This window comes from Thalassophryne amazonica, chromosome 7, assembly GCF_902500255.1.
Source record: "Thalassophryne amazonica chromosome 7, fThaAma1.1, whole genome shotgun sequence".
NCBI lineage: Eukaryota > Metazoa > Chordata > Actinopteri > Batrachoidiformes > Batrachoididae > Thalassophryne > Thalassophryne amazonica.
The window spans coordinates 12345061-12367493 of NC_047109.1; the positions used below are offsets into that span (position 1 = coordinate 12345061).

General features: G+C 39.9%; 1 protein-coding gene across 1 annotated transcript in view; it reads right to left on the reverse strand.

Moving 5' to 3' along the window:
• The window catches only part of LOC117513198 (regulator of G-protein signaling 22), a 107853-nt gene that overhangs the window by 53288 nt on the left and 32132 nt on the right, over nt 1-22433 (reverse strand). Inside the window, exons 6-9 of the mRNA XM_034173494.1 lie at nt 9793-9926; nt 9135-9714; nt 8706-8864; nt 583-766 (exon numbers count right to left, since the gene is read on the reverse strand). Of these exons, the coding sequence (XP_034029385.1) occupies nt 583-766; nt 8706-8864; nt 9135-9714; nt 9793-9926 (1057 nt within the window). The remainder of the gene's footprint in view (nt 1-582; nt 767-8705; nt 8865-9134; nt 9715-9792; nt 9927-22433) is intronic.

Here is a 22433-nt window from a genome sequence, read left to right on the forward strand (position 1 = left end):
ACACACACACACACACCTATACAGCTCTTTTCCATCTGAAAATCACTAAGGGCCCTTGGGCAAGGTCTTTAATCCCCAGTTGCTCCCGGTGTGAATAAGTGGGTTAATTAATTGTGGGGCCACTTCTTTTTGATTGTTTTGTTTATGAAGGTTCCTGGGTGTAACTTTCTTCCATAACTTTCCACCTGTAATTTATATAGCAAGAGGGGAAATTTTTCTGTTGTATGCTGCCATCTAGTGGAGGTATTGCTGTATGAGTTAATCAGTTAATAAATTGATACAATTATCCTGTTGAATGTATTTACTGAATGGGTCGCCTTAATCATTAACAGAAAAACTGCCCCTCCTGAGAAATTTTTCAGGAGCCACTACTGCCTGTAACCCATTGGAAAAAATACTGAGGGGAGAGGAATTTGTTTTTCTAAATGTAAGGATTACATGATCACTTTTACAGACAATTTTCTTCAGAAAAAGTTATTCATTTTGACAAATTTTATTCTCCATGCAAAGTAGACAACCCAGACAGAAAGGCTTCCTTGGAATGTTTTCATTCCACAGGATTTTTGCAAGTGTTTTTCCTACCTGTATTTGGGCTGTATGTGGGGACCAGAGCAGGCAGGTGGAAGGGCGGCAAGGAGGTGGGGTCATGTGATCACGGTAAGATAACTCTGTTGAAGGCATCATAGCCCACTGTGTCCACAGCCCCATGTCAAAGGTGTTGTCGTGAAATTCATGCCTATATAGAGATGTCAAGAACCTGGGAGCCCTGTGGAAGTACCAGATTGACAACTATCCTTTAATAATGTATTTGACAATACACGTCAAATATAGCCAGAATGGTGTCAATATTTAAAAATCCTCCTATCATATGGAAAATACACCACATGATTTGTCTGATCATAGAGATTTCAAAACGGTATTATGGGTGTTATAGAGTTACAGGAAGCCCCCCCCCCAAAAAAAAACTTAAAATATTTTTCACAGCCAGGTCATAAGCTGTTTACCATCTACCTTTTTATAGAAACCCTTTAGCGATCATATCCTTGGATTTAAAGTAAAACAATGTGGAGACAGCTACGAAAAACAGCAAATTGTTTCCCTCTGAACAAGATTATATTTCACACACTAACCATTGCTGCTCTTTTCTAATGTGGCATCATATTATAGAAAGGCTTTAACATACACATTATTTAAATACAATCCCAATTCCAATGAAGTTGGGACGTTGTGTAAAATGTAAATAAAAACAGAATACAATGATTTGCAAATCCTCTTCAACATATATTCAATTGAATACACCTCAAAGACAAGATATTTAATGTTCAAACTGATAAACTTTATTGTTTTTGTGCAAATATTTGCTCATTTTGAAATGGATGCCTGCAACACATTTCAAAAAATCTGGGACAGTGGTATGTTTACCACTGTGTTACATCACATTTCCTTCTAACAACACTCAATAAGTGTTTGGGAACTGAGGACATTCAAAGCTTTGTAGGTGGAATCTAGGGCGTAATTTTGGGTAGGGACGCTAGGGTCACGTCCCTACCAATATTCAGCCCCCTACTGTGTAATCACGACCAATAAAACTGCTGTCCTCCATTAATATGGCACATAAAGGGTTAAATGTATGCCACTGCTCGAAGCCCCCCTCTTTAACGTAGATATCCTTGTCTGATTAGCTACCCGTTGGTTATCCCAGTTGTCACTCCAAGCAGCACACTTCCCACAGTGGCCGCGACCACCCATCGCCCCCCCCCCCCCCCCCCCCGTTCCACCGGCCCCTATCTCTCTCTTGAGGTAGACTTCGGTGATATTTGGTAATGGTAACCTTGAACCAATCGAAGCAGTGGTTTGCAGATTGAAACAGTGCTTTGATTGCTTCGTTTATTCTTTCTTTCTTTCGCTTAATTTTCCCCCGCTAAAACCCTAAAGAACATACGTCTGTGAGTATTATTTACCTTTTTTATGTTAAACCGACCTGTTATGGTCTTCTGAAACAGTTGATAGATGTATTTTATAACTTAAAAACGGGAGCGATGCTAACACGTTAGCATGTCTATGGCATTTTCAATGTTAAAAGTTAGCATTAGGCAGTTGCAGCTGTCGTCACGTTCGGGTGCATTTGTTTTCAAATTGTAATATTTTTTAAATTTATTTTTGTTTATATATTAATAATCTAACGATTATTACATACAATATATACTTATTATATACAGTTTTAGAGAAAGAGACAAAAAGAACCTGAATAGAAACACAACAGAAAATATAAAACCAACTAACAATGAACATAAATAAATAAATAAATACATACATACATACATACATACATACAGAAATAAATGTTTCCTGTGAACACCTAATGACTCTTACACCTCCATTTCATCCCTGTGTTATTTAAGTTTAATGACAGTTTGTTTCGGTCAAACCATATTTTCAATGTGTTAATTTCTTCAGTGATTTCCTCCAGAACTATCTGCCAAGCTAGAAAACTGCTGCATCCTTGTAAGAGCAGAATACTACTGGAATGAATTTGAATAAGGAAAGTTGGGGTTTTTTCTCACTAAATGGATGCTGCACTCACTCCAGTTTATCTGTTGTGTGGGCCGCTGAAGAGGAGGTACTGCTGGCCCACCACCAGAAGGCGCCCTGCCTGAAGTGCGGGATTCAGGCACGAGAGGGCGCTGCCGCCTCAGGAACAAGCCGTGGTGACAGCTGTCACCCATCATCCGTGACAGCTGTCACTAATCATCACATCTGGTATAAAAGCAGGAAGACACCTCCACCAAACTGCCGAGATATCATCTTCATCTGGAGGTAATACTCTCAGCCTTTTGTGATTTATAAATCTGTTATTGTGAGTGTTTGCAGGAGAACCGGTCGTTTTTGCGGAGGCTGTGCAAGACGGCGCTCCTTTTCATCTGAGACCGCTGCAACGTGTTGAGTGAGAGGTGGAGGTGGCATTCCCACCATTGTTACTGGGTGTACACACACCCACTCTTTGACTGTCTTTTGCTTTCTGCCAGCAGTACCAGATCCGACACGCCGGGAAGGTGGCCACCTGGGGACTCCGGGACTTGGCGGCTCCAGTATTCCTCGGGTTCAGGTGGCGGTGGAAATTGTGTGGTTCCGGTTCGTTTCCAGACGGGCGTCTCCTATCGTCGAGCCTGCCCACACGACACCTTTATTAATTGACTGTTGCACATTCTGAATCTGCTGTGTTTGGTTGTGACATTCACAACAGTAAAGTGTTATAATTTGTCTCCTTCCATTGTCCGTTCATTTACGCCCCCTGTTGTGGGTCCGTGTCACTACACTTTCCCAACATTATCGTCTGGAATAGTCCCAGATTGCATTTCAGAGCTTCTAGAATTCAAACATTTTCGTGCAGGTGGTGTTGGGGGGTAATTTTGGGTTTCAGCTTTTTTTGTTTTTCGCCACTTTCATCCCTGAATATGTCAATCATGAGTCACTTTTGTGCGGATTAAAGTTACTGAGTGGGACTCCTGTCTTGTTGCGAGAAAGAAATGAGAATTGTCCTCCATTCTGTTCACACAGCTCCAAACGCTGCGCGGCTCTCTGCCGAGTCAAGTTAGAACGATAGAATCCAGTCGGAATTAATAACTTCAAAGCGAAACACCTTTTTGATTATTTTTATTTATGTCCAGAGATCAAGGATACAGTGACCAATTTCATATTTATTTAAGACTCAATGAAATACATAGAAAACCTGTAAAGCCTACATTTAGAGAGAGAGCATATCTCACCCATATTGGCCTCTCTTCATTGCCTTCCTGTTAATTCTAGAATAGAATTTAAAATTCTTCTTCTTACTTATAAGGTTTTGAATAATCAGGTCCCATCTTATCTTAGGGACCTCATAGTACCATATCACCCCAATAGAGCGCTTCGCTCTCAGACTGCAGGCTTACTTGTAGTTCCTAGGGTTTGTAAGAGTAGAGTGGGAGGCAGAGCCTTCAGCTTTCAGGCTCCTCTCCTGTGGAACCAGCTCCCAATTCAGATCAGGGAGACAGACACCCTCTCTACTTTTAAGATTAGGCTTAAAACTTTCCTTTTTGCTAAAGCTTATAGTTAGGGCTGGATCAGGTGACCCTGAACCATCCCTTAGATATGATGCTATAGACTTAGACTGCTGGGGGGTTCCCATGATGCACTGAGTGTTTCTTTCTCTTTTTGCTCTGTATGCACCACTCTGCATTTAATCATTAGTGATTGATCTCTGCTCCCCTCCACAGCATGTCTTTTTCCTGGTTCTCTCCCTCAGCCCCAACCAGTCCTAGCAGAAGACTGCCCCTCCCTGAGCCTGGTTCTGCTGGAGGTTTCTTCCTGTTAAAAGGGAGTTTTTCCTTCCCACTGTCGCCAAGTGCTTGCTCACAGGGGGTCGTTTTGACCGTTGGGGTTTTTACGTAATTATTGTATGGCCTTGCCTTACAATATAAAGCGCCTTGGGGCAACTGTTTGTTGTAATTTGGCGCTATATAAATAAAATTGACTGAATTGATTGATTGATTTAGTCCAAAATTCACAAGAGGTTTCGATAAGAGAATCGGATCGATAAGCAGAATCGATAATGGCATCGATATCAATAAAATCTTATCAATACCCATCCCTATTCACAAATGTCACAACACTAGCAGATAGGGTCACTGCAATACTTCGTGTTAAATATCCATCCTCGATTAATTCAATTTAAATGTATAGCTGGAGCAATGTTGGGTTAGTTGCTTTGCTCAAGGTCACTCCAGTCATGGATGGAGGTGTAAAGAGAGGTAAGGTTGGGATTGAAAGACCACCTCCCTAACCATTAGGATGGCTCGTTAACCTATAACATCTGCATGACATGAACTTATGAGTGGTAATGCAAAAAAAAAAATCTTTGTCTTGGAGCACTTTTGTGTCCCCACCAATATCAAAATCAAAGTTACTCCCTTGGGTGGAATTCTTTCCCATTCTTGCTTGATGTACAACTTCAGTTGTTCAACAGTCCAGGGTCTCCGTTGTCGTATTTTGCGTTTCAAAATGTGCCACACATTTTCAACTGGCGACAGGTCTGGACTGCAGGCAGGCCAGTCTACTACCCGCACTCTTTTACTATGACACGTGCAGAATGTGTCTTGGCATTGTCTTGTTGAAATAAGCAGGGATGTCCCTGAAAAAGATGTTGCTTGGATGGACACAACGTCTTTGATTTCCAAAAACTATTTGAAATGTGAACTCATCAGACCACAGCACACTTTTCCACTTTGCGTCTGTCCATTTCAAATGAGCTCGGGCCTAGAGAAGGCAGCAGCATTTCTGGATCTTGTTGATGTATGGCTTTCGCTTTGCATGGTAGAATTTTAACTTGAAGATGTAGCGACGATCTGTGTTAACTGACAATAGTTTTCTGAAGTCTTCCTGAGCCCACGCGGTAAGATCCTTTACACAATGATGCAGCGCCGCCTGAGGGATCAAAGGTCATGGGAATTCAATGTTGGTTTTCGGCCTTGCCGCTTACGTGTAGAAAGTTTTCCAGATTATATTATGAACTGTAGATGATGGAATCTCTAAATTCCTTGCAACTGAACTTTGAGAAACATTGTTCTTAAACCTTTTGGACTATTTTTTCACGCAGTTGTTCACAAAGTGGTGATCCTCGCTCCATCTTTGTTTGTGAACGGCTGAGCCTTTTGGGGATGCTCCTTTTATACCCATTCATGACACTCACCTGTTTGCAATTAACCTGTTCACCCATGGAATGTTCCAAACAGGTGTTTTTTGCGCATTCATCAGCTTTCCCAGTCTTTTGTCCCAACTTTTTTGAAACGTGTTGCAGGCATCCATTTTAAAATGAGCAAATATTTGCACAAAAACAAAAAGGTTTATCAGTTTGAACATTAAATATCTTGTCTTTGTGGTGTATTCAACTGAATATAGGTTGAAGAGGATTTGCAAATCATTGTATTCTGTTTTTATTTACATTTCACACAACATCCCATCTTCATTGGAATTGGGGTTGTACTTAATGATAAACACATTTTAAGGGAACAGCTTTTCTACAGCCATTAATTACCAATTAAAATCTCAGGGCTGTAGCCAGGATCTGAAATGGGCATGGGGGGTTCTGTTTTGATGATAGTAGACCTTTGTTGGCAGGGGTTTGGGGGCCACTCAAGCCCAGACAATTTTGGGTTTTTGATGTCCAGGGGTGCATTCTGGAGGATTTTTTTGCTGACTATTTTCTCACCCTGTTCCCCCTCAATTTAGTTGTACTGCTTAATGTGTGAACAGTGGGGCCAAAAAAGTATTTAGTCAGTCCCTGATTGTGCAAATTCTCCTACTTAGAAAGATGAGAGAGGTCTGTAATTTTCAACATAGGTACACTTCAGTTATGAGAGACAAAATGAGAAAAAAAAAATCCAGGAATTTTTTTTTTTTTTTGAGGATTTTTAAAGAATTTATTTGTAAATTATGGTGGAAAATAAGTATTTGGTCACCCACAAACAAGCAAGATTTCTGGCTTTCACAGACCTGTAACTTCTTCTTTAAGAAGCTCTTCTGTCCACCTGTTACCTGTATTAATGGCACCTGTTAGAACTCGTTACCTGTATAAAAGACACCTGTCCACAGCCTCAAACAGTCAGACTCCAAGCTCAACGATGGCCAAGACCAAAGAGCTGTCGAAAGACACCAGGAAGAAAATTGTAGACCTGCACCAGGCTGGGAAGAGTGAATCTACAATAGTTAAGCAGGTTGGTGTGAATAAATCAACTGTTGGAGCAATTGTAAGAAAATGGAAGACATATAAGACCATTGATAATCTCCTCAATCTGGGGCTGCACGCAAGATGTCATCCCGTGGGGTCAAAATGATCATGAGAACGGTGAACAAAAATCCCAGAACTACACAGAGGGACCTGATGAATGACCTGCAGAGAGCTGGGACCAAAGTAACAAAGGATACACACTACGTAGAGAGGGAGTCAAATCCTGCAGTGCCAGGCGTGTCCCCCTGCTTAAGCCAGTACATGTCCAGGCCCGTCTGAAGTTTGCCAGAAAGCATATGGATGATCCAGAAGAGGATTGGGAGAATATCATGTGGTCAGATGAAACCAAAATAGAACATTTTGGTAAAAACTCAACTCGTCGTGTTTGGAGGAAGAAGAATGCTGAGTTGCATTCCAAGAATACCTTATCGACTGTGAAGCATGGGGGTGGAAACATCATGCTTTGGGGCTATTTTTCTGCAAAGGGGATAGGACGACTGATCCGTGTTAAGGGAGGAATGAACGTGGCCATGTATCATGAGATTTTAAACCAAAACCCCCTTCCATCAGTGAGAGCATTGAAGATGCAACGTGGCTGGGTCTTCCAGCATGACAATGATCCCAAACACACCAGTCAGGCAACAAAGGAGTGGCTCGGTAAAAAGCATTTCAAGGTCCTGGAGTGGGAAAGCCAGTGTCCCAGATGTTGAAAGTCCATGTTGCCCAGTGACAGCCCCAAAACATCACTGCTCTAGAGGAGATCTGCATGGAGGAATGGGCCAAAATACCAGCTACAGTGTGCGCAAACCTGGTGAAAACTTACAGGAAACGTTTGACCTCTGTCATTGCCAACAAACATTAAGTTACAAAGTATTGAGATGAACTTTTGTTATTGACCAAATACTTATTTTCCACCAGAATTTACAAATAAATTCTTTAAAAATCCCACAATGTGATTTCCTGGATTTTTTTTCTCATTTTGTCTCTCATAGTTGAAGTGTACCCATGTTGAAAATTACAGACCTCTCTCATCTTTCTAAGTAGGAGAACTTGCACAATCAGGGACTGACTAAATACTTTTTGGCCCCACTGTATCTGTATTTTCTTTTGCACATTTTCACCTTTTCTTTGCCTTTAACCAAAATTGATATCACAACCTATGTTTGTTTGATGAGATTTTTATTAACGCATTTTACATTATGTTGTCCACAGAGAGAAATTTTTGGTGTATTTGGGGGAAAAAAGTGTTAGTGTTTGTTATGTGTAGTGGGTTTCGCGTTTTTTTGTTTTTTTTCAGATTAGAACTTTACTGATCCCTTGGGAAGACTCTCTCAAGGAAATTGAGAAATTTACCCACAGCGAGGACGCTCAGAGCAGACATTGAAAGAAAAGTTAAAAAATATGGCTTGTAAAACGTTTCACTCTGCTCACTGTGTTGGTTGTCACTGCACTGTAACATACTCAAACACACTGTCACCCTCCCTCCTCCTCATCCCCCAGAGTGCAAACAGGACACAAAGGAGCAGACAGTGACTCGCTGCCAGGAGGAAAAAACAAAACAAATATTTTTGGAGCATCTTTAACTTTTGACCCCTGTACAAGTTGAGCGTGACCTTTGTCACCATTTTTGCTGTTTTAACATCATAACATCATCAGTCATACATAGCCCAAACTATTTTTTTTTTGAATCATACTTTTGAATATAATTGGAGGATTTTAAAATTTTGACCCCTGTGTAATCCTTTATTGACCCCTACCTTATTGACCCCTACCTGGCAAATCACTGCCACCCTGGGATGGATACCGTATGCTTTTTGTGTAGGACATGGTACATAGATGGCAAGTATTGTTTAGTTTATTGTTAAGTGATACCAATTAGGTCAAAATTGGCTTTGGGCTCATGGACTAAACGGGGGCCAGATGTGATTGTGAATCTCACCAATAGAACAGCAGAGACTCAATGACACAGGGTTGAACTGAACACAGTCTCTCCTCTGTCCAGCAGGGGGAGGTAGTGAGGCCAAGTCTGGACAGCAGCTCCACATTCAGGCTGCTGCAGCTTCTCAGCAGGTAGCGGGTCCTCATCAGGGCCAAAAATCTGGTGCGCGCGCGCGCGCACACACACACACACACACACACACACACACACACACACACACACACACACACACACACACACACACACACACACACACACACAGATTTATCACTGAAAGCTCTTTACAAATAAACACCTTTACTAAGTAATAAATAGATACAAATTCTAATAGTGTTCTACATTAATAGAGTTTAAATAATGATGCTTTTAATACAGCTGCTAGTTAAAAATAAGAAAGTAAGACTGATTTGACAGTGTTGACATCTTTACCTTTTCTTCCACTCTCTGTGCTTTATATCTTTCAGTCTCTCAATATCCATCCACAAATTTAAAAGCTTCTCTCCGGGCCTTCCGTGAAGAAACTCTTTGAACTCATCCAAACCTGGTCCACTGCCAAGACAACAAACACCACAGCAGCAAATATCCTGCTCGGTCCCTCTTTTCCCCTCACCCATTTCTGTCTTTTCTTCCCCTCCACTCACATCCTTACAATCTTGAAGTGCATTTTCACCGGCTGAACAGCGGTTAGCGTTACATTTCGAGGACCCAGCTGTGTTTGCACGAGCTGTCAGGCCTTGTGACTCACTAAGACAGTCAGAGGCTGTGGTTTGCTGAAGGCCAATGATCACTTTCGTTGCCGCCCTGATCACCTGTTTAACTATGCCGGCAGCCAGCTGGTCCAGTTTGGCAGATTCTGAACTTTGTTTGCTGGATATAATAAGTTCTTGTTCTCCTTTGGCAGCTGGTGGCTTTGTGATGCTGAACTCCACTTGTGGACTCTGTAGCTGCTCATGTTTGAGGAGAAATGAAGACGACAAAGTCCCTTTCCTAGTGTGCGTCCTCATACACCCTGCACAGTGAAGACAATCAGAACGACATAAGCAAACACACAGTACAAAAAGAGGAGGGGGGAGGGGGGTGTAAATACCTTGTTTTGCTGAAATGTTATTATTTTCTTTGTCAAGATGCAAATGTGTTGCTGAAAGGCTGGTTTTGCATGAGTGTCTCTTTTGGTTGCAGACACAAAGGTTTGTGTCCCACTGAGAGAACAACATGGCTAATCTAGGAGGGGGAAAAAAGACACTAGATCAGTTAAAAAACTAAATAAATAAATACACCATATCTGTGTCAATACAACATGTAAACTGTCTGGTGATACATCTGCTGACTCTGGTATGTTGTGTTTCCACACACATTTATTCAAAACACACAGCAAACTATAATAAACTAGTAACACATCACTCCTAAAAACAATCTTTGGTGTGTCACGTGAGGTGAATCTGCCCTACGATTGGATTTTGGAAAACCATGCGATGGTGAACCAATTCTGATTGTACACTCACATTGCTTACGTCATCACACAGCTTCTATGAGGAGTACAGAGATGGTGGACATTGTCTTGAAAGTCCGCTGAGTTAAATTTTCAGAAAAAAAAAAAAGGTCCTTTCTATTTCATATCATTAAAAAGTTATTTATAATTTGGTAAAGCTTGGTCTCAGCCGTCGTATACAACGGCGTTGGCCACAGAGGGTTAAACCCTTAGATTTTTGATTAATTGATTATTTTTTTCGAGCTTTACAAAATAAGCATTTCTTTCACATTTACATTTACCCACATTGGGTTGAAAAGAACAGGAAATACATACGTACATACATACATACATACATACATACACGTGCATTTAGCCCGAAAAGGGGTGGGAAGAAGACGAGCTTCAGAACTTGTATTTTTATAAAGAGAAACTGCATGAACTACAAGTTTTTTTTATTTTCTAATAACAAGTTTATTCAACGAGGAGAAACAAATGCTAAAAAATTATTGTTGTGTCGTAACTTAATTTTTGTTCAGGCTTTGTGACCCATCTTCATGAAGTTAGATGCAAAAATGTTGAAATTGGCCCTATCCTGCAATGATAAAGAATCCTTAAAAAAATTACTGGATCCGGATTGTGCTCCAAATCATTACCAAAATTAAATGACTTCTAAGTTAAGCCAAGATACACTCCTGGTAAAAATTTCATTGAAATCCGTTGAAGATTGTTTGAGTAATCCTGCTAAAAAAAAAACCAACAAACCAACCAAGGGACGCGACCAAAAACATAACCTCCTTGGCGGAGGTAACAACAACAAAAAAAAATTGTAGTGTGACCTTTCATAAGTGTATATTATATGTAATATTAATGATGTGGGGGTTATTACTCAAATTGCTGAATAAATGTTGGAAAATATTTTTTTTTTTGGTGTGTCTATCTGTATTCTGTAAAGTAGTGACTTCAGTTTTACTGCCTGAATGCTTTGTCATGATAAATATCTCGCCATAGTGATTCAATTAGAAGTCTCAGTTTCATCAGTCTCAATTTGTCCCTTTTTAATTAGCTTCGGGGTTTTAATTCACATCAGGTTTTCCATCCTGAGATATTCTCTAAGAGCCAATTCATAGAATAGAAATGCTTTTTCTCTCAGTTTGGTGGGTCACATGACAGTTGCTTTGACATTGTATAGTCTACTAATATAAGAATATACACGAATGAGATTCATTTCTTTGTGATATACTCCATGTAAACAGTGTAGTGCAGATTTCTTTCAACTTGGTCGAGAAATGATTGAATAATCTTACTTTACAGTTAAATGTGGTCTATTAAACATTAGGTCTCTCTCTTCTAAGTCCCTGTTAGTAAATGATATAATAATTGATCAACATATTGATTTATTCTGCCTTACAGAAACCTGGTTACAGCAGGATGAATATGTTAGTTTAAATGAGTCAACACCCCCGAGTCACACTAACTGCCAGAATGCTCGTAGCACGGGCCGAGGTGGAGGATTAGCAGCAATCTTCCATTCCAGCTTATTAATTAATCAAAAACCCAGACAGAGCTTTAATTCATTTGAAAGCTTGACTCTTAGTCTTGTCCATCCAAATTGGAAGTCCCAAAAACCAGTTTTATTTGTTATTATCTATTGTCCACCTGGTCGTTACTGTGAGTTTCTCTGTGAATTTTCAGACCTTTTGTCTGACTTAGTGCTTAGCTCAGATAAGATAATTATAGTGGGCGATTTTAACATCCACACAGATGCTGAGAATGACAGCCTCAACACTGCATTTAATCTATTATTAGACTCAATTGGGTTTGCTCAAAATGTAAATGAGTCCACCCACCACTTTAATCATATCTTAGCTCTTGTTCTGACTTATGGTACGGAAATTGAAGACTTAACAGTATTCCCTGAAAACCCCCTTCTGTCTGATCATTTCTTAATAACATTTACATTTACTCTGATGGACTACCCAGCAGTGGGGAATAAGTTTCATTATACTAGAAGTCTTTCAGAAAGCACTGTAACTAGGTTTAAGGATATGATTCCTTCTTTATGTTCTCTAATGCCATATACCAACACACTGCAGAGTAGCTACCTAAACTCTGTAAGTGAGATAGAGTATCTCGTCAATAGTTTTACATCCTCATTGAAGACAACTTTGGATGCTGTAGCTCCTCTGAAAAAGAGAGCTTTAAATCAGAAGTGCCTGACTCCATGGTATAACTCACAAACTCGCAGCTTAAAGTAAGTTGGAGAGGAAATGGCGTCTCACTAATTTAGAAGATCTTCACTTAGCCTGGAAAAAGAGTCTGTTGCTCTATAAAAAAGCCCTCCGTAAAGCTAGGACATCTTACTACTCATCACTAATTGAAGAAAATAAGAACAACCCCAGGTTTCTTTTCAGCACTGTAGCCAGGCTGACAAAGAGTCAGAGCTCTATTGAGCCGAGTATTCCTTTAACTTTAACTAGTAATGACTTCATGACTTTCTTTGCTAATAAAATTTTAACTATTAGAGAAAAAATTACTCATAACCATCCCAAAGACGTATCGTTATCTTTGGCTGCTTTCAGTGATGCCGGTATTTGGTTAGACTCTTTCTCTCCGATTGTTCTGTCTGAGTTATTTTCATTAGTTACTTCATCCAAACCATCAACATGTCTATTAGACCCCATTCCTACCAGGCTGCTCAAGGAAGCCCTACCATTATTTAATGCTTCGATCTTAAATATGATCAATCTATCTTTATTAGTTGGCTATGTACCACAGGCTTTTAAGGTGGCAGTAATTAAACCATTACTTAAAAAGCCATCACTTGACCCAGCTATCTTAGCTAATTATAGGCCAATCTCCAACCTTCCTTTTCTCTCAAAAATTCTTGAAAGGGTAGTTGTAAAACAGCTAACTGATCATCTGCAGAGGAATGGTCTATTTGAAGAGTTTCAGTCAGGTTTTAGAATTCATCATAGTACAGAAACAGCATTAGTGAAGGTTACAAATGATCTTCTTATGGCCTCAGACAGTGGACTCATCTCTGTGCTTGTTCTGTTAGACCTCAGTGCTGCTTTTGATACTGTTGACCATAAAATTTTATTACAGAGATTAGAGCATGCCATAGGTATTAAAGGCACTGCGCTGCGGTGGTTTGAATCATATTTATCTAATAGATTACAATTTGTTCATGTAAATGGGGAATCTTCTTCACAGACTAAGGTTAATTATGGAGTTCCACAAGGTTCTGTGCTAGGACCAATTTTATTCACTTTATACATGCTTCCCTTAGGCAGTATTATTAGACGGCATTGCTTAAATTTTCATTGTTACGCAGATGATACCCAGCTTTATCTATCCATGAAGCCAGAGGACACACACCAATTAGCTAAACTGCAGGATTGTCTTACAGACATAAAGACATGGATGACCTCTAATTTCCTGCTTTTAAACTCAGATAAAACTGAAGTTATTGTACTTGGCCCCACAAATCTTAGAAACATGGTGTCTAACCAGATTCTTACTCTGGATGGCATTACCCTGACCTCTAGTAATACTGTGAGAAATCTTGGAGTCATTTTTGATCAGGATATGTCATTCAATGCGCATATTAAACAAATATGTAGGACTGCTTTTTTGCATTTCCGCAATATCTCTAAAATTAGAAAGGTCTTGTCTCAGAGTGATGCTGAAAAACTAATTCATGCATTTATTTCCTCTAGGCTGGACTATTGTAATTCATTATTATCAGGTTGTCCTAAACGTTCCCTGAAAAGCCTTCAGTTAATTCAAAATGCTGCAGCTAGAGTACTAACGGGGACTAGAAGGAGAGAGCATATCTCACCCATATTGGCCTCTCTTCATTGGCTTCCTGTTAATTCTAGAATAGAATTTAAAATTCTTCTTTTTACTTATAAGGTTTTGAATAATCAGGTCCCATCTTATCTTAGGGACCTCATAGTACCATATCACCCCAATAGAGCACTTCGCTCTCAGACTGCAGGCTTACTTGTAGTTCCTAGGGTTTGTAAGAGCAGAATGGGAGGCAGAGCCTTCAGCTTTCAGGCTCCTCTCCTGTGGAACCAGCTCCCAATTCAGATCAGGGAGACAGACACCCTCTCTACTTTTAAGATTAGGCTTAAAACTTTCCTTTTTGCTAAAGCTTATAGTTAGGGCTGGATCAGGTGACCCTGAACCATCCCTTAGTTATGCTGCTATAGACTTAGACTGCTGGGGGGTTCCCATGATACACTGAGTGTTTCTTTCTCTTTTTGCTCTGTATGCACCACTCTGCATTTAATCATTAGTGATTGATCTCTGCTCCCCTCCACAGCATGTCTTTTTCCTGGTTCTCTCCCTCAGCCCCAACCAGTCCTAGCAGAAGACTGCCCCTCCCTGAGCCTGGTTCTGCTGGAGGTTTCTTCCTATTAAAAAGGAGTTTTTCCTTCCCACTGTCCCCAAGTGCTTGCTCACAGGGGGTCGTTTTGACCGTTGGGGTTTTTACGTAATTATTGTATGGCCTTGCCTTACAATATAAAGCGCCTTGGGGCAACTGTTTGTTGTGATTTGGCGCTATATAAATAAAATTGATTGATTGATTGAAATAGTAGCTGTACAAATGTTTGAATAAATGTAACAGCACAGTAAAAGCACGGAAAATGCAGATTTATCCTGAAACTCTCTTAAAAACATTGATCATTTCCACAATGATTTCAATTTATCTTTGGGTGTCAGACGCTAACCAAGATGGCGGCGCTCTGGCAACAGTCTGCGAATGAGTGGTCGGCCCGATCCTCCATCTAATGGGTTAAATAGAAATCAATGATGCGCATATATGCCTTGTGAGGACAACAGCCTTGGTCAAAATCTTGTTGAGTACAATTCTATTTTGAATGACATCATTTGCAATGATATAGATGTGTCTTATGTACTTCTTGTTGGTGATTTTGGTTATAATTCTTATTGTAGCAGTGCCTTGGATAAGTATATTGCTTTGTTTTTCCAAAAATGTAACTATAAACTTTACAAATACCTATCAATGTAAAGGTTTAGGCCGTTGCTCTTTATTGTTATTGAGAATTTATGCTCACATTTATTAAACTATGTTGTTGTTGACAGCCCTCACAATTTTTCTGATCATTTGGCAATTTTGTGTACATTACACTTTCATATTAATTATCATAGCTTTGTCAGTAATACCAGCACTCATTGTAAAAGTAATGTTGTTATGTGGGATAGTGCAACTGATAAGCACTTAGAAGCAGAATGAGTTAGATCATTTGTTAGATGCTTTGTATATACCGAATGGTGCGGTTTTATGTGACAATAAGTTTTGTAATTTACATAGTGAGAGTCAGTAAAATGTATCGCAACATTGTTGATATTCTGTAAGCTAGCAGTAAATGTATACCAGCTTGCAAATGTAAGAGGCATGTCAAGGGAGTACCAGGTTGGAACGAGTATGTCAAAGTATTTTGAACCCTCACTATTCTGTCACCCTGCCTAGGCAAGGTGTGATAGCTGATCTTAGGAGAAAAACAAGAGTAAAGTATCATAGGGCTTCTTATCAATCAATCAATCAATTTTTTTATATAGCGCCAAATCACAACAAACAGTTGCCCCAAGGCGCTTTATATTGTAAGGCAAGGCCATACAATAATTATGTAAAACCCCAACGGTCAAAACGACCCCCTGTGAGAAAGCACTTGGCTACAGTGGGAAGGAAAAACTCCCTTTTAACAGGAAGAAACCTCCAGCAGAACCAGGCTCAGGGAGGGGCAGTCTTCTGCTGGGACTGGTTGGGGCTGAGGGAGAGAACCAGGAAAAAGACATGCTGTGGAGGGGAGCAGAGATCGATCACTAATGATTAAATGCAGAGTGGTGCATACAGAGCAAAAAGAGAAAGAAACAGTGCATCATGGGAACCCCCCAGCAGTCTATGTCTATAGCAGCATAACTAAGGGATGGTTCAGGGTCACCTGATCCAGCCCTAACTATAAGCTTTAGCAAAAAGGAAAGTTTTAAGCCTAATCTTAAAAGTAGAGAGGGTGTCTGTCTCCCTGATCTGAATTGGGAGCTGGTTCCACAGGAGAGGAGCCTGAAAGCTGAAGGCTCTGCCTCCCATTCTACTCTTACAAACCCTAGGAACTACAAGTAAGCCTGCAGTCTGAGAGCGAAGCGCTCTATTGGGGTGATATGGTACTACGAGGTCCCTAAGATAAGATGGGACCTGATTATTCAAAACCTTATAAGTAAGAAGAAGAATTTTAAATTCTATTCTAGAATTAACAGGAAGCCAATGAAGAGAGGCCAATATGGGTGAGATATGCTCTCTCCTTCTAGTCCCCGTCAGTACTCTAGCTGCAGCATTTTGAATTAACTGAAGGCTTTTTAGGGAACTTTTAGGACAACCTGATAATAATGAATTACAATAGTCCAGCCTAGAGGAAATAAATGCATGAATTAGTTTTTCAGCATCACTCTGAGACAAGACCTTTCTGATTTTAGAGATATTGCGTAAATGCAAAAAAGCAGTCCTACATATTTGTTTAATATGCGCTTTGAATGACATATCCTGATCAAAAATGACTCCAAGATTTCTCACAGTATTACTAGAGGTCAGGGTAATGCCATCCAGAGTAAGGATCTGGTTAGACACCATGTTTCTAAGATTTGTGGGGCCAAGTACAATAACTTCAGTTTTATCTGAGTTTAAAAGCAGGAAATTAGAGGTCATCCATGTCTTTATGTCTGTAAGACAATCCTGCAGTTTAGCTAATTGGTGTGTGTCCTCTGGCTTCATGGATAGATAAAGCTGGGTATCATCTGCGTAACAATGAAAATTTAAGCAATACCGTCTAATAATACTGCCTAAGGGAAGCATGTATAAAGTGAATAAAATTGGTCCTAGCACAGAACCTTGTGGAACTCCATAATTAACTTTAGTCTGTGAAGAAGATTCCCCATTTACATGAACAAATTGTAATCTATTAGACAAATATGATTCAAACCACCGCAGCGCAGTGCCTTTAATACCTATGGCATGCTCTAATCTCTGTAATAAAATTTTATGGTCAACAGTATCAAAAGCAGCACTGAGGTCTAACAGAACAAGCACAGAGATGAGTCTACTGTCCGAGGCCATAAGAAGATCATTTGTAACCTTCACTAATGCTGTTTCTGTACTATGATGAATTCTAAAACCTGACTGAAACTCTTCAAATAGACCATTCCTCTGCAGATGATCAGTTAGCTGTTTTACAACTACCCTTTCAAGAATTTTTGAGAGAAAAGGAAGGTTGGAGATTGGCCTATAATTAGCTAAGATAGCTGGGTCAAGTGATGGCTTTTTAAGTAATGGTTTAATTACTGCCACCTTAAAAGCCTGTGGTACATAGCCAACTAACAAAGATAGATTGATCATATTTAAGATCGAAGCATTAAATAATGGTAGGGCTTCCTTGAGCAGCCTGGTAGGAATGGGGTCTAATAAACATGTTGATGGTTTGGATGAAGTAACTAATGAAAATAACTCAGACAGAACAATCGGAGAGAAAGAGTCTAACCAAATACCGGCATCACTGAAAGCAGCCAAAGATAACGATACATCTTTGGGATGGTTATGAGTAATTTTTTCTCTAATAGTTAAAATTTTGTTAGCAAAGAAAGTCATGAAGTCATTACTAGTTAAAGTTAATGGAATACTCAGCTCAATAGAGCTCTGACTCTTTGTCAGCCTGGCTACAGTGCTGAAAAGAAACCTGGGGTTGTTCTTATTTTCTTCAATTAGTGATGAGTAGAAAGATGTCCTAGCTTTACGGAGGGCTTTTTTATAGAGCAACAGACTCTTTTTCCAGGCTAAGTGAAGATCTTCTAAATTAGTGAGACACCATTTCCTCTCCAACTTACGGGTTATCTGCTTTAAGCTACGAGTTTGTGAGTTATACCACGGAGTCAGGCACTTCTGATTTAAAGCTCTCTTTTTTAGAGGAGCTACAGCATCCAAAGTTGTCTTCAATGAGGATGTAAAACTATTGACGAGATACTCTATCTCACTTAGAGTTTAGGTAGCTACTCTGCACTGTGTTGGTATATGGCATTAGAGAACATAAAGAAGGAATCATATCCTTAAACCTAGTTACAGCGCTTTCTGAAAGACTTCTAGTGTAATGAAACTTATTCCCCACTGCTGGGTAGTCCATCAGAGTAAATGTAAATGTTATTAAGAAATGATCAGACAGAAAGGAGTTTTCAGGGAATACTGTTAAGTCTTCTATTTCCATACCATAAGTCAGAACAAGATCTAAGATATGATTAAAGTGGTGGGTGGACTCATTTACTTTTTGAGCAAAGCCAATAGAGTCTAATAATAGATTAAATGCAGTGTTGAGGCTGTCATTCTCAGCATCTGTGTGGATGTTAAAATCGCCCACTATAATTATCTTATCTGAGCTAAGCACTAAGTCAGACAAAAGGTCTGAAAATTCACAGAGAAACTCACAGTAACGACCAGGTGGACGATAGATAATAACAAATAAAACTGGTTTTTGGGACTTCCAATTTGGATGGACAAGACTAAGAGTCAAGCTTTCAAATGAATTAAAGCTCTGTCTGGGTTTTTGATTAATTAATAAGCTGGAATGGAAGATTGCTGCTAATCCTCCGCCCCGGCCCGTGCTACGAGCATTCTGACAGTTAGTGTGACTCGGGGGTGTTGACTCATTTAAACTAACATATTCATCCTGCTGTAACCAGGTTTCTGTAAGGCAGAATAAATCAATATGTTGATCAATTATTATATCATTTACCAACAGGGACTTAGAAGAGAGAGACCTAATGTTTAATAGACCACATTTAACTGTTTTAGTCTGTGGTGCAGTTGAAGGTGCTATATTATTTTTTCTTTTTGAATTTTTATGCTTAAATAGATTTTTGCTGGTTATTGGTAGTCTGGGAGCAGGCACCGTCTCTACGGGGATGGGGTAATGAGGGGATGGCAGGGGGAGAGAAGCTGCAGAGAGCTTCTTAAATGGTTGTTAGGAAAGAGGCTGAGATCAACTGTGATATGATGGCTGATACAGTGGCCAGTAAGTCTATGTCAAATTTGTATAAGCATGCTAGTAGGAGACATTCATATCCAAGTAAGGTTGATCATGCAGTAGGTGTGGAAAATACTGTAGATCTTTTATCCATCAAAGTCAGTGCATTGTAGTTCCATATGACAAAGATAAAATGTGTAACTTACAATCTGAAATTAGTCAGTTAATATGTGCTGTTAGTAATGTAGATGGTACATGTACACATGATGTTCATAGTATCACAGTATCTGAAATTGTTGTGGGTATTAAATAACTTAAATGGAATGAGAGAGAGATGGTACCTCAGAACTTGTAACTGATGGGGGGCGCTAGTGAGCCAAGATGGTGTAAGGACGTTCCTTCCAAGGCTCCTGCAGACTTCTGGACATTTCACCCTCAAAGACGACATACGTATTGTTGACTTTCTGTTTTACAAACTTGCTTCTTAACAACTTGGGTCACCGAAGGATCGCATAACTTAACAGCACCATGACGGAAAACTGCAAAAGTTTAAATACGATGGCGCTGCTGAAAAGCACAACAGATCAAACACGAGGCTGCAGGTGGCAGAGGCTGAGAAAGGAGACGATTCCCAGAGGTTAATTCTGCCTGGGATGGGTAAGGGGGATGTCAGGGCACACATTTTAACATTACTGAGAGACGACATAATTAAATTATAAGAGAAGAACTGAAGAATGCCCTGGCAAGTGATTTCACCGCACTCAAGGCTGAGGTGCAGGCACTTCGCTCTGACATAGCAAATAACTCTGCTGCCGTGAATACACGATGTGACGCTATTGAAGTGGATGTGCAAGAAGTGAAAAATGACATGTCTATTTGGTCAGATGACACGACTGCTCTTCAGTCCATGGTGAAAATGCTCCAAAATGAAGTAAAATCACTACGGGACAAGTATGAAGACATGGAAGGGAGAATGAGGTGAGGAAACATTTGCATCATGGGCATAGGTGAGCAGCCAAACTCCAGCAATCCAAATGAGGTGGGTAGAGTTATTAAACAGGTCTTACAGCTAGACCGTGAAGATCGATCGATCGATACACCGCACACTTGCTCCCAGAAAGCCAGGAGATGACAGACCGAGTGATAGTTGCAAAGTTGAGGCGCACCAGGGATAACGCTCTGCTGATGTACAATGGCAAGAGGATCAGCATTTTTCCGGACTACAATACAGCTGTGGCTAAAGCTCGAGCTGCCTTTTCAGATGCCTGGAAAGCTCTTCGCGGACGACGTGATGTACGTTTTGGACTATTTTAATCCAGCAAGGTTCAGAATTACCTTCAAGAATGAGAATGTGGAGTTTAAAGATCCCGCAAAGGCCATGGACTACATACAGAACACTATCCTCTGTGGCGCCGAAGTCGACCCTTAATGTCAAGGTTTGGTGTGATCGAATACTATATTACTTTATAAACTAACTCTTGGATGAAGAGGTTAGTTGTGTGAAAAGAATCATAGTGTATCGGTAACGATAAGTTTGGCCTTCTTTTTTTTTTTGTCTTTTAAGATATGTCGTGTAATTTACAGAGTTTTTTTTTGTTTCTGTAAAAGGGTATTGTGCATTTTTGGTTGTTTTAAGGTAGTTTATAACAGGTCTGCAGGGGCCTGAGCTTCATTGTTTTTCCCTATTTTTTGTTTTGCTCCCATTCTACGTATTAGTGTACACAGCCCTTCTAGTGGACTGCGTTTTGTGCTGCTTTTATAGTGGCTAGGGACCTAAACCCACCTTTTTGCATTTCAGATGTTCAAGTTATTGTTAATAATTGTGTTTTCTGTGTTCCAATCCCACTGTTCCCCAGGGATCTAATATTGCTTAAAAGAACAACAGAGCTTTTGTTTACTTTGGATTTTATCTCTCCAAGTACAAAGATGTCTTATATTTACAGTTCATATTTGTTTTGGGTAACTTTTCCTTACATATTGCCACTGTTAACTCTCATTCCGCACACCTCTCTTCCACTCTGCTGCCCATTCCCCAAAGCAAGTCATCCAATGCCTGATTATACTCATATAAGGTCTGAGTTATGAGCCCACTGACAATTGTTAGTTACAATGTGAGGGGTTTGAATAACCCAATTAAAAGCTTAAATATTTTAAATGTCAAGTGGCATTATTACAAGAGACACATTTATCAGATATGGAACATCTAAAATTGAAGAAATCCTGGGCAGACAAGGTTTATTACTCATCTCACTGCTCTGGCAAAAGATGAAGTCGCAATACTGATCCATAGACAAGTTAATTTTACCGAAACATTAGTACACAGAGATGCAGAGGGCAGATTTATCCTTTTGAATGGATTGTTAGATGGCATACCTGTCTCCTTTATTAATGTATATGCCCCAAACGAGGATCAACCAGGATTTAAAAGTTAGTATTTAACAAGATTAATGAGTACAGCTCTGGTCTCCTACGTATGGGGGGAGACTTTAATTGTGTAATGTTTCAACAAGACAGGCAACCTCCACCTAAAACACCCATATCTAAAATGGGAAAGATCCTGAAACATTTGTCTACAGAAGCATGTATTGTTGATATCTGGATAACAGAATTCCCAAGACAAAGAAATTTTACATTTTTTTCAAATCAACATGCATCATACTCAAGGATAGATTACCTTTTTACTCCCAAAGCTGAAATACATAGAGTTGAGGATAGAACTTTTATGCCCATTACACTTTCTGATCATGCTCCAGTTGTGCTCCGGTGGGATATAGGTTTGATGCTAGTTTCTAAGCAAATCAAATCAAATCAATTTTATTTATATAGCGCCAAATCACAACAAACAGTTGCCCCAAGGCGCTTTATATTGTAAGGCAAAAGCCATACAATAATTACAGAAAAACCCCAACGGTCAAACGACCCCCTAAGAGCAAGCACTTGGCGACAGTGGGAAGGAAAAACTCCCTTTTAACAGGAAGAAACCTCCAGCAGAACCAGGCTCAGGGAGGGGCAGTCTTCTGCTGGGACTGGTTGGGGCTGAGGGGAGAGAATCAGGAAAAAGACATGCTGTGGAAGAGAGCAGAGATCAATCACTAATGATTAAAAGCAGAGTGGTGCATACAGAGCAAAAAGAGGTGAATAAAAAGAAACACTGGGTGCATCATGGGAAACCCCCCAGCAGTCTAAGTCTATAGCAGCATAACTAAGGGATGGTTCAGGGTC